At 42.9% G+C, this 12689-nt stretch overlaps 1 protein-coding gene across 2 annotated transcripts in view; it reads right to left on the bottom strand.

The window, feature by feature from the left end:
• gabrb1 (gamma-aminobutyric acid type A receptor subunit beta1) overlaps nt 1-8767 on the bottom strand; it is a 39459-nt gene extending 30692 nt beyond the window's left edge. The window contains exons 1-4 of one of the 2 annotated variants that reach the window (XM_026356237.1): nt 8608-8767; nt 8339-8445; nt 8150-8241; nt 7984-8051 (exon numbers count right to left, since the gene is read on the bottom strand). In XM_026356237.1, the coding sequence (XP_026212022.1) occupies nt 7984-8051; nt 8150-8241; nt 8339-8445; nt 8608-8640 (300 nt within the window). In that variant the 5' untranslated portion in view covers nt 8641-8767. The remainder of the gene's footprint in view (nt 1-7983; nt 8052-8149; nt 8242-8338; nt 8446-8607) is intronic. The other variant, XM_026356238.1, reaches the window with a different exon arrangement.
• Between the last annotated feature and the right edge of the window lie 3922 nt (nt 8768-12689).

Here is a 12689-nt window from a genome sequence, read left to right as displayed (position 1 = left end):
TGAGCTGAATACAGTTATACATACAATCTGCACTACAATACTGCAGCAGTTGGTTTTTTCTCCCCTCCGGTAGTCTGTGTCCATGTTCTTTCTTTTTTCTTTGTGTCTATGAACTATGTAAATCTATCTTTGTATCCCTATTTTACTACAGCAAGCAAACAAGCAATGCGGCAGAACGCAGACAACTATGCCCTGCTAACCCTATTGCAGTATGATGCTGCCTGACCTAATTCTTCACTATGCATAGTCATCTCTGGGTGCAGCCTGGAACACATCAGAATAAATGCAGTGAGGAAGGTGCTGGAGTAGCAGTGCAGTACTTCTGCAGAATATTTCAACCACTGATGCAAAACTGTAAAACTGAAGCCTTTACCTTGACTACACATGGGAACTGTTTCTTCCTTATCTTGTCAGACAACTCTTTTTCTTCCTCTTGTCTGTAATCAATGTGATGCATACAATGACATTAGCACAATGAATTCTTCTCTTCATGTAAATGGGCTGAAATACAATACAATCTGAATCAGAGGCTGCAAGGCAAGCCCTTGCCTCTGCAAGTTCCTTGCTGCACGGTAGGCGCATTGTATCACTTTCTGTTGCCAATGCTGACTTATTGGTCACTTGTGCTGTGAATACACAAATAATCCCTAGCCCTTGACTCATTTAACATGAAATACCTAAATAAAAAAAAAAAAGCCGCTCCTTGAACCGCCAACTTACTGTGGTGGAGGGGTTTGCGTGCCTGAATGACCCTAGGAGCTATGTTGCCGGGGGCTTAAGCCCCTGGTAGGGTCTCCCAAGGCAAACAGGTCCTAGGCGACGGGCCAGACTAAGAGCAGTTCATAAACCACTTATGATGATCCTGGCTGGGATCTTTCCCATGGGCCCCGGCCGGGCTCAGCCCGAAGGAGCGACGTGGGACTGCCACCACCCGCCAATGACAGTAATACCTGGAGGGGCGTGATTGGGAGGAACGGCCTCCTGGATCTGAACCCGAGTGGTGTTTTGTTATTGGACTTCTGTGCTAGTCACAGTTTGTCCATAACAAACACCATGTTCAAGCATAAGAGTGTCCATCAGTGCACGTGGCACCAGGACACCCTAGGTTGAGGGTCTATGATCGACTTTGTGGTTGTGTCATCTGACCTCCGACCATATGTTTTGGGCACTCGGGTGAAGAGAGGGGCTGAGCTGTCAACTGATCACCACCTGGTGGTGAGTTGGATCCGGTGGCGGAGGAGGAAGCTGGATTGACTTGGCAGACCCAAACGTATTGTGAGGGTCTGTTGGGAACGTCTGGTGGAACCCTCTGTCAGAGAGGTCTTCAACTCCCACCTCCGGGAGAGCTACAATCAGGTCCCGAGGGAGCCTGGAGACATTGGGTCCGAGTGGACCATGTTTTCCACCTCCATTGTCAATGCGGCTGTTTGGAGCTGTGGCCGTAGGGTCTCTGGTGCCTGTCGCAGCAGCAATCCCCGAACTCGGTGGTGGACACCGGAAGTAAGGGAAGCCGTCAAGCTGAAGAAGGAGTCTTATCAGGCCTGATTGGCCTGTGGGACTACTGACGCAGCTGATGGGTATCGGCAGGCCAAACGTGCCGCAGCCCGCGCGGTCACAGAGACAAAAACTCAGGCCTGGGAGAAGTTCGGCGAGGCCATGGAGGAGCACTATTGGTCTGCCTCGAGGAAATTCTGGCAAAACGTCCGGCCCCATCTTAAGGGGAAAGCAGTTTCCTGCCAACACTGTTTACAGTGGAGCTGGGGAGTTGCTGACTTCGACTGGGGACATTATAGGACGGTGGAAGGAATACTTGAGGATCTCCTCAACCCCGTCGATATGCCTTCTGCTGAGGAAGCAGAGGCTGGGGACTCAGAGGCTGACTCGTCCATTTCCCTGGTCGAAGTCACTGAGGTAGTCAGTAAGCTCCTCAGTGGCAAGGCACCAGTGGTGGATGAAATTCGCCCTGAGTACCTTAAGTCTCTGGATGTTGTAGGGCTGTCTTGGTTGACACGCCTTTGCAGCATCGCGTGGAGATTAGGGACAGTACCTCTGGTCTGGCAGACCGGGGTGGTGGTTCCTCTTTTTAAAAAGGGGGACCGGAGGTTGTGTTCCAACTATAGGGGGATCACACTCCTCAGCCTCCCTGGGAAATCTAAAAGTCTATGCCAGAGTGCTGGAGAGGAGAATTAGGCTGCTAGTCGAACCTCGGATCCAGGAGGAACAATGCGGTTTTCGTCCTGGCCGTGGAACACTGGACCAGCTCCATACTCTTGCCAGGGTGCTCAAGGGTTCATGGGAGTTCGCCCATCCAGTCTACATGTGTTTTGTGGACTTGGAGAAGGCGTTTGACCGTGTCCCTCGTGGCATCCTGTGGGGGGTACTTCGGGAATACGGGATTTGGGGCCCTTTGTTAAGGGCCGTTCGGTCCATGTATGACCGGAGTAGGAGCTTGCTTCGTTCGTTCTGCATTGCTGGCAGTAAGTCAGACTTGTTCCCGGTGTATGTTGGACTCCGACAGGGCTGCCCTTTGTCACCGATCCTGTTCATTACTTTTATTTCTATGGATTTCTAGGCGCAGCCACGGGCCGGAGGGAATCCAGTTTGGGGACCACAGGATCTCATCTCTGCCTTTAGCAGATGATGGTGTCCTGTTGGCCTCATCAGACCGGGACCTCCAGCAGGCACTGGGGCGGTCTGCAGCCGAGTGTGAAAGGGCTGGGATGAGAATCAGCACCTCCAAGTCCGAGGCCATGGTCCTCAACCGGAAAAAGGTGGCTTGCACCCTCCAGGTTAGGGGGGAGATCCTCCCTCAAGTGGAGGAGTTTAATTATCTTGGGGTCTTGTTCACGAGTGAGGGAAAAAGGGAGCGTGAGATTGACAGATGGATTGGTGCATCGGCAGCAGTAATGCGGTCAGTGTACCGGTCCGTCGTGGTGAAAAAGGAGCTGAGCCGAAAGGCAAAGCTCTCGATTTACCAGTCAGTTTACGTTCCTACCCTCACCTATGGCCATGAGCTTTGGGTCATGACCGAAAGGACAAGGTCGCAGATACAAGCGGCCGAAATGAGCCCAGCCACTCCGCAGAGTGGCTGGGCGCACCCTTAGTGATAGGGTGAGGAGCTCAGTCACCCAGGAGGAGCTCGGAGTAGAGCCGCTGCTCCTCTGCATCGAGAGGGGCCAGTTGAAGTGGCTTGGGCATCTGTTTCGGATGCCCCCGGGACGCCTCGCAGGGGAGGTTTTCCGGTCTTGTCCCACTGGGCAGAGGCCCCGGGGAAGACCCAGGACACGTTGGAGAGACTATGTCTCTCGGCTGGCCTGGGAACGCCTCGGTGTTACCCCGGAAGAGCTGGAGGAGGTGTCTAGGGAGAGGGAAGTCTGGGCATCTCTGCTTAAACTGCTCCCCCCGCGACCCGGCCCGGATAAGCGGTGGAAAATGAATGAATTAATGAAAAAAGACTGCAATATATTGTAAATAAAATAACATAATGACATGTTTTGTTTCATCTGTTAAACAATGAAAAGTCAAAATGAATGATCTTTTAATAAAACATATCTTTGTATCTACATGTTTGATTCCTTCTCATTTATGCATAACATCTGTGACATCTGCCTGCATCACTGTTTTGGTTTTTCACTGTTTTTAATGATTTTGTCAAAAATCATTAAAAACAATCATGAAAGTTGTCTGTTTATGTTTTTATTCTAGGTTAAGCTAGGCTAGGCTTTAGTAATAATATGTTTTTTTTTTGGCATGTCACGTGACAGCTGGGAATTGAATCACCAATCCTGTGAGTGGCAGTCAACTGCTCTACCTATTGAGCCACAGCCACCCCCCAAGAATGAGAATTCAGGTGCACTATCTCACAAAGACAAAGGCACACTTCACAAGTCACTTCAAGTTATGCAGTCTCACGAGAAGAAGAAAGGTAAACGGTTGTAAAAGGTGTTAAAAGAAAATCAAATTTAAAAATTTGTACAGTGTGGGCTCCTCAGTATTTGCCTAACAATACTGAAAACTTCAGTATTGTCACAAGCTTATGAAAGATGTTTATGGCTTTAGCTTAAACTTAACTCTAGAGACAAAAAGTTGACTTATTACATTATCTTTAATGAAACTTGTCAATCACACTATTAAATATGTTTCTATTAAACAAGAAGTGTCCTGCATCATTCAAGACAATATTCCCAGTAGATGTGTGTTAGGGACTTTTACTGTTTCTTTGTTCAAGTTGCATAATGAACCATAGAGCACAAATTTGTCTGCTCATATATTTACTTTTCTGGGGGGGAACACAAAGAAACTTTCCTCCTTCAGAAGATTTGAAATGTAAAAAACGACTTTGTGAAATATGCCTAAATTCCCGGCCACCTCTGTATCCAACTCTGATCTCAGGATTATTGATGGATGAAATCATAACTTGATGACTACATAGGATACCATCAAAAGAATGGTTCCAACATTTTGTGTCCTTGATATATACCAACTTATATTATTACTTATAGAGTGGGTGCGTAAGAGATAGAAAATCATAGAAAACCAACACCTATGGACAACTTGGAATTAGATGCGAGAAAGGTGGAGTACCCAGAGGAAACCTATGCAGGCAAAGGTAGAACATACACTTAACACAGAAGGTCCTTGGGTGACCATTATAAAATCTTGATATAAAGTCATCCCTATGTTGCCCATATGAGTACCAGTTCACAGGTGTTATGACTTCCCATAGCAAGCAATTTTTCATAGATACACAGTAGATGGCATTGGACTGAAATATTACATATTATGAAAGCTTTTGAGAGGCTGATCCTGGAGTCCCTCCGACCTCTGGTCAAACCCTCACTTGACACCCCCCCAGTTCAACACCAACTTGGAGTGGATGATGCCAACATACATCTGCTCCATCACAACACAGACACTAACAGGCTGAACAAACTGATCAGGAGGGCTGGCCCTGGGGGTGGAGGTGGATCCTCTACTCCTCCCAAACTCCAAACTGTCCAAACTCCTATCAATCTTGGACAATACCTCCAAACCACTTCACAGACTGATCAACGTCAAGTGCTCCACAGAACACCACAAGAGATCCTTTCTACCCATGGCCATCAATCTTTACAGTTCCTCCCCTCTCTGTAAGAGGTGGGGGACCTGACAATTTATTGTCATAAAATTGTGAACAATGATATTTTTAGTCTGACTACTACAGAAGTTTTAGTAGACATCATCAATTGCTTGACTTTCTTGATTATCAAAAGGAAATTTAGAATGAAAAGGTTAATGACCTCCAACATCTTGGAATTATAATTAATATTCTATAAAATACATTTTTGTACCAAAAGATAAATATTAATTTTCCAAATATCAAATTACATGTTACATCTACCTGTATGTATGGTAATTTAATACCTGATCTAGTATTAAATTTGAACAATGACATTCTGTCATTATAAAAAAAAAACAAAAAAACAATCACATTACAAATCATTTGATGCATCCATGTCCTTTCAGATGACATTTCTGAAAAAGGAACACTCTTAAGCAGTAACACTTATGGTTAGTGTTCTGGAGATGTCAAATGTGTCATCCTCTTGCTCTCTCAAGTAGAAGTAAACCAAATCCCAATAAAAGTAAAAACACATAAGCCAGCCACCAGAACCTTGCTTAAAAGTCTTGACTACGCTACTCTTTGGCTGTGCTTATCTTTATAGACCTTCTCTTTTTAGGAGGACTCTCAGCATCGGCCATATGCCGTTTTGCCAGCCAAAAAACAAAATAAATAAATAAATAATTTAATACATAATTATAATTACAAAAACAGTCAAAAATATAATTATTAATGATAATATTAACAAAAGCAACAATAATAATTATAACAGTAATAATAAGATAATCACAGGGCCATTGCCACAGAACCAAATACAACACATCCCACTATACGTTTGTGGCGCAGCAACACAACAGCAGCCAACAGCAGCCACCACAATGCAATCCATGCAGCACTGAGTGCTGCCAATGACTCCGGACCATCAGGAGGCAGAGGAAGAGATCACCCAGGGAGCAGGAGGAAAGTATGCCCCGAGCCAAACAAGGCCTGCCTAGACATGAGTGCCCACACACTAACCTTTCCCAAGTGCACATGCCTACCCACCTACACACACTCACCAACCTACATCCACACATACTCCCACTGAAACCTACCCAGCCTAACATAAACATTTGGCTTCCAGTTGGCAGCTTGCTCTCCTCAAGGATGAGTGTAGTGTGTACATATATGTGTGTTTGTAGGTATGGATGGGCAGGAGTCTGTGGGAGTGCATGCGTGTTTGTCTGTGTGGTGCACTGGTAGATGGTCCATGTTTCGAGCGTGCTCTCTTCCTGCTCCCTGGATGGCCTCCCCCGCTGCCTCCTGCTGGTCACCCGCCTGCCCAATGTGGTGGTCCCTGGGGCTATGTGGCCATGCTGTTGGGGTGGGCAGTGCTTCATCTGTGTCAGGATGGCATTCCAGGGGTGCCTGGCCTGGGAGCAGTGGAGTGCTCTGGTAAAGGATGTTTACCATGTCCCACCCTTGTCCCATGACATGAGGAATCACTTGGTGTTGGCACTGTCATGCTTGCGCATCTGCATGCACGCAACACAAGCATGAAAAACCCTGGTGGTGACTGCTGTTCTGCCTCTGCACCTGATGTGGCATTTTCTTGTGCATAAACTGGTTGGTATACATTGTATGTTTGCACTGTGTTCTGCTTTCTATTAATATTATTTCTGTTGTCATTATCGTTCTTGCTACAGTTAATATCAATATTGATGTTATTATTGGCTGTTTATGTTATAATGACTGTGTATTGAATTATTATATTTTTTTACTTATTGATTTTTTTTCCTTTTTAATTAATGTATTATATTATTTCCTCTTGTTTGTGTATGTGTTGTTGTTGCTGGGTGTACTACTTCTGGGTGTTTGATAGATAAGTCCATTAGTCCTTCAAGTCAACTTACAGTCAATAACACATAACATATTCTGTTTGTATTAGTGACAAAAGTATTCTAATGGGAAACTGATGAGTAAGTCTATTAACTCACATTTCATGATAAATATAAAAGCAGAATGGCTCAGAAAAACAAAACCGCCTTTTGGAGTCCCGTCAGAGCCCAGACCTCAACCCAAAAGAGATGCTATGGAACGAATTTAAGAGAGCCACACACATGAGAGGTCCAAAGAAAATGACAGAGCAAAAGTAGTTTTGCCTGGAAGAATGGGTTAAAATTCCTCCTTAACAACCTGCAGGTCAGATCCAGTTTTGGCAAATTATGTTTGTTAATACTCTTGACTTAGATTAAGATCAGATCATATTTCAAAACAAATTAATGCAGAAAACTATGAAATTCCAGTGATCTCCCTGGGCACTTTGGCAGCGCTGCATAAATATTCTGTATGAAGTGGTCAAATCATATTCTGCATACACACTGCTTTTCTGGGCCTCCTTGACTCACTAACAGCCATTATGTAATTACTGCAATGAGGCAAAAAATCTGACAAAACAAGCACACATACAGACAGACCACTTACTCTTTTGTCTTTCTCCCTTACCTCCCTCTTCTCCCCCAGCTAAAGCTTCTCTAACACTGGACTCTCTGCGCATCCTGGGACCTCAGATGCGTGTGGAATCACTTAATAGCGTATCTCTCCTCCTCCTCTTCTTCTTATCTTTCCCTCATTCTCCTTTTCTCTATTCTCTGTGTTTCTCTCTGAGTATTTTATTTGTCGACAGTTAGCACGTGATGCATATGTACTGGTGTTGACACATTGCGGATCTCTCTATGGTGCGCTGGGGGGAGTCTGATTAGTTTCTTTCAGTACAGGAGCGGCACCAAATAGTCTCTAACCTCTCCATCTGTTTGTATGGAGTACGCTAAAAATGACAAAAACAAGCACAAAAAGTATCACGTGGAACCAATATGTGTTTCACACCGAGCATCTGAACTTACCATGTTGACTTCAGACACCATGTCAATACTGGCGATGTCTATGCTCATCCCAACATCTACAGGGGAGCCTATGGAAAATAGCACAGCACAGCATTACTAAGCATTACAGAAGTTCGCTGTTTCACATGTCGGTTCCATGAACACAGCGGACACTGGTGGCTTTTACCTCCAAAATCAGGCCGCAGGCGTATATCATAGCCTTTCAGCAGCTTGTCTACGGTGGCTTTTACGTATGACATGTTGCTAGGTTCATTGGCGCTGAGGACAGATAACACGTTTCAGTTCAGAAATGAGGACATTTTAAAGGTGCTGTATGAAATAAGATATGACACATGATGTTATCATGAGATCTTACCTTTGCGCCCCGCAGACTATCGTCACAAGCAGAGACAAGCTACAGAACCCCCAGCATCCGCGGTCCAGAGTAGTCCACATCACTAGGAACTCTGATCCTGGCAACGACTTTGACACAAGATTGCAGGTATTCAACTTAGGCTGTAAAACGATTCCAAGGACATGCGCCTCGTTTTACCAATATCAAAGTCAGTGGCGAAGTGAGAAAAAAAAACAAGAAATGCAAATGTAGCCGCAAAGCAAAAAAACCTATGGGCTACGAGGCTTCACCTGAAGCGCGGAGGCTGGCGCATGAAGCGACATAGATACTGTCTCATGTCACTTCACAGACCTCCCCCCCTCCCCCTGCAGCATCTCTTTGAGCTTATTCCAGAAAACACACCAGAGTCCGGAGAGCTCATCTACGTCAAGCTTCCTGCTGCTGTTCAAGTTGAAGACGGGTAATACGAGCAGCAGCTGAGGCGGAAGCTGCGCAGTTTTGGCACTGAGCCAGACAGCGGCTCTTCTTCACCGGGCATTGCGGGATGCACACTAACTTAATCCAATAGTAGAGAATCCCAAAAAAAACGCTTTAAAACCGCAACTCGCAAGTGACTGATAAAAAAGAAGATAAGATACCCTGAACTGGAACTGAAATGGCTTCTGATCCTTACTACAGGACCTGACAAATACAGGAAAATTATTTTGCATTTGACCTTTTATAACCTTAGTATCAGAATCAGGTATGTATACAGTGTATGTCTACAATGCATGTACATGCAGGGCAGTGTCATTACCCAGAGACCCTCAAACCAGGCAGTAGCAATGCTGGTTCGAGGTTTAATGTGTGACTAACTGTTTTTTTATTTTACGTATACACATTTTCTGGGGTATGGACCACGTGAGCAGTAGTAAATATAATAATAAGTGATTCTGGACATTGCAAGAGGGGAATTCGAACCACATAATATATGATAATATACAATATAACATGTCAGACAGATGGTTCATATAAAATATTCTTCTTCTCAGTAATACTGAGATAAGATGGGTAACTAGGAAGTACATTTTCAGAGGAAAATTCGCTGTGATTGCTGAAATTCTGTTCTGTTTGCTGAGAAATATCTCAATAGTTTCCCCTGAAATAGTCAAAACATCAAATACTTGCATGAAACAACATGGAATTTGTCAAAATGTAACAGTGTCATTCTGTATACACATTTACATTAGACCACCCAAAAGAAACAAACTTTTAAATTTGTTCACCTCAAAATCCTGAAACTTTCAAGAACTCACATGAAAAAAGAGAGAAGTTGTTGATACATATTAGTTGACTATGGTGATAGCATGACAATGTTAACAATTCATAAACTTGTCATGATGCCTGCCTGGTCCTGCTCCAGTTATTTTCTCTCTCTGTTGCCGTTTGCATAGAACCACACTCACCTTCCTGGTTTTCCCTCCACTATCATCATGATCAGTTGTGCCTGTGCCTTTCCTTTATAAGCAGCTCAGCAGCCCTCCAGTTTTTCCAGATTGTGCTGCTTTATGTGAAGCTGTGCTTCAACGTTGTTTCTTGTGAGTAGACCCTGTGACTCTAAATTTGGAGATGGACCTTTTTGTGTAACCCATATCAAACCTGTAAGGTACTCTTTCTGAAACCATGACCTGTTTGCTTGTTTTATTGGAACTAATGTTACCTCATGTTTTTTACCCTGGATTGTTTCTTAGGTGGGAGAGATGGAGAATAATTGTCTGACAGATGTGCTTTTGTAACTTTTGTAACAGTGTGTATGTTAACATGGATTTTGTGCTTGTGAGAAACTTGGTAAAGTAGGGTAAAGAATGGACTGGGAGGTCAGTGATCAATGGAGCTAATAAATATTTTTATTTAAAAACAGGTCATTTTGACTGTATTTGTTTTTTAGTCTGCTTCACTTCTTGCTCACTACCTCTCCAGCTTTAGAGAAGACCTGACATGACACATTGCTGGCATTTGGAAAGCTGAAAATGACTCGGCTACACAGCTGCTTTCGTAGACTTGTATTTTAATGGAACTTGTCCTCTGGAGAGGTGGGGCTCTGCCAAATGATGCTGGACATCCACTGTTGCTACAGCTGTGGCACTTTGAATTATCTAGGTTGCACCTTGCGACCAAAACAGAAGATCTATACATGAAGAGACCAAAGCTTTTCTGGAAGGTACTCGTGCATCTTCTGATGAAGCTGCCTGCACAAAATGTAATATAAGTTTTCATATAACCTATACCGTACATATATAATACTAATGATAAACTGAAGTCTGCCTGTGATTTTGATAAAGTCTCTTGTTGATCTCTTATTATTCCTGCACATTCTTTAGTAACTCTTGCAACTGCTTCTTGAGCATATGTTTGATTACCAAAAGCCAATGTTTTAAACCAGGGGTCAGGGACTGTGGCCAGAGCCAGGACTCATATGATTTCCACACTGCACCTTGTCACTAAGTAATGTTGTAGGTTTTGGCTTAGTAGGATAGCAGTGGGATGTGTTAAGCTGGAGCACTTTAAAGCAAGTTTACACCTCAGTTGTCGCCAAAGAGAAGGGTCTAAGAACTTCCAGGCACTCTGTGATGACCTCATAATCAGTGTAGCTCAGTGGCAACACATCTGTTGTTAGTGCTGTTGTGTGCTCCTACTGGCTCACGCTGCCCATGAAGCTACTGCAACATATAGAATGTGGAGTTCGAGCATGTGTCCACCTCCTGAATTGGTTTCTGCTGAGCTCTGCCTATCTGCTCATGAAGTTCAGAGAGTCTCTCCTTTGCTCTTGTACTAGTCTTGAAAAATGTAACAACTTTTTTTGCTGTTGCAGATATCTGCTAATATTAGCAAGCTCTAGGGTTGCCTTTAGTGCCAGTAACAGATTTAAACTGTGAGCAAAACAAGGTACATTGCTTACCCTGAGTAACTTCACACAAGCTGCAATGTTTGATTGCATTGGCTATAATAAACAGGGAACTTTGTGTGTAAGGCCTCATTCATTCATGAGCTCTTCTTTTACATTCTTCAAATTTTCTGCAATATGGGAGAAAAGGAATTTGGTAACCTCTAAATGGACTAAAAACAGTTTAAATTCCTCATGTCACACCAAGATATGCATCAATAGTCATGGATGTCCACGTATCTGCTATTCGTATAGAAAAAGGCTGGGCATCTAACAAAACTATTTCCACTAAGGCCTTATCCAATTCAACTTGATGTCCTTTAAGTAATAAAGTGAAATGTTGTATAATGTATAGAAATAGCATCAATACAAAAAACACAATATATACACAGAATATTTAAAGATGGATGAAAATAAGTCAATAATAAGAGTCCAGGGTGGAATGACAACAACATACATAACATAACATAACATAACATAACATAACATAACATAACATAACATAACATAACATAACATAAATAATGATTGTGATGATAGTCAGTTCTAGTGACAGTGAGGTGAAGCTTCATGAAGATTTGAAGCCTTCCAGCCAATTGGTTTGCAAAAGGATTCATTTCACAAGGCTTCTTGTACAGACAAACACCCCTGCTGTTTAAAGACTGTAATTAACTACTTAAATATTTATATTTCTTTAGCGATAGCATGACAATAACCCATTTAAACGCAACTTCCTTGAACATAGATTAGATCTAATTTAGCCACAACTCCCTAAATACTGGTTCTTCCACAATACTGAACAGCTGTGTGTCTCTTACAATCATGGAGACCAAAGCCTCATTATTTTTTTTAAGCGTGTATACGTGTCTATATATTCTATATAACAATTTATTACTGTTTTACTGGTTTTAAAGTGTGTTTTTAAATTGTGCAATATGTTTTACTTCTATGACCCACTCTGCATCAGAATTTCATATGTGCACTTTCCATGTGTATATGAATGACATAGTGCCTGAAATCTATACATAAACTTTGACTTTTGACATAACATTGATGTTATGTCATCATTATAGTTATATTATAGTTTTTAACAAATATGGTAAAAAAGTCAAGTTTTAATTACCCCCCTACCACCCTAGTTTCCCTCATTATTTTTCATGCAGTGCACGAAAATGCCTCAGCATCGATGCATTGTTGTTGTTGTGGCCCAACTCTTTAGCACACAACAAATATTTCACCTGTGAAAAATTAAGTACATTGTAATACTGTACATATTAGAATATTACTATGTGTACTTACCTTACTGGAAGAGATCAAATCAAAGTGGTCCCATACTGGTTAAAACATCCTTTTCCTTGTCGGCTCCATTTAAATAAGCACCAATAATGTTCAACAACAAATGCGTCACTCCTGAATTGTCAAAACTCCAACACTACCCACGAATTGTGT

The sequence above is a fragment of the Anabas testudineus genome, chromosome 12 (genome assembly GCF_900324465.2).
Source record: "Anabas testudineus chromosome 12, fAnaTes1.2, whole genome shotgun sequence".
NCBI classification, from domain to species: domain Eukaryota; kingdom Metazoa; phylum Chordata; class Actinopteri; order Anabantiformes; family Anabantidae; genus Anabas; species Anabas testudineus.
Note: the sequence above shows the minus strand (reverse complement) of the source record. Positions and strands in the feature narration are given on the sequence as shown.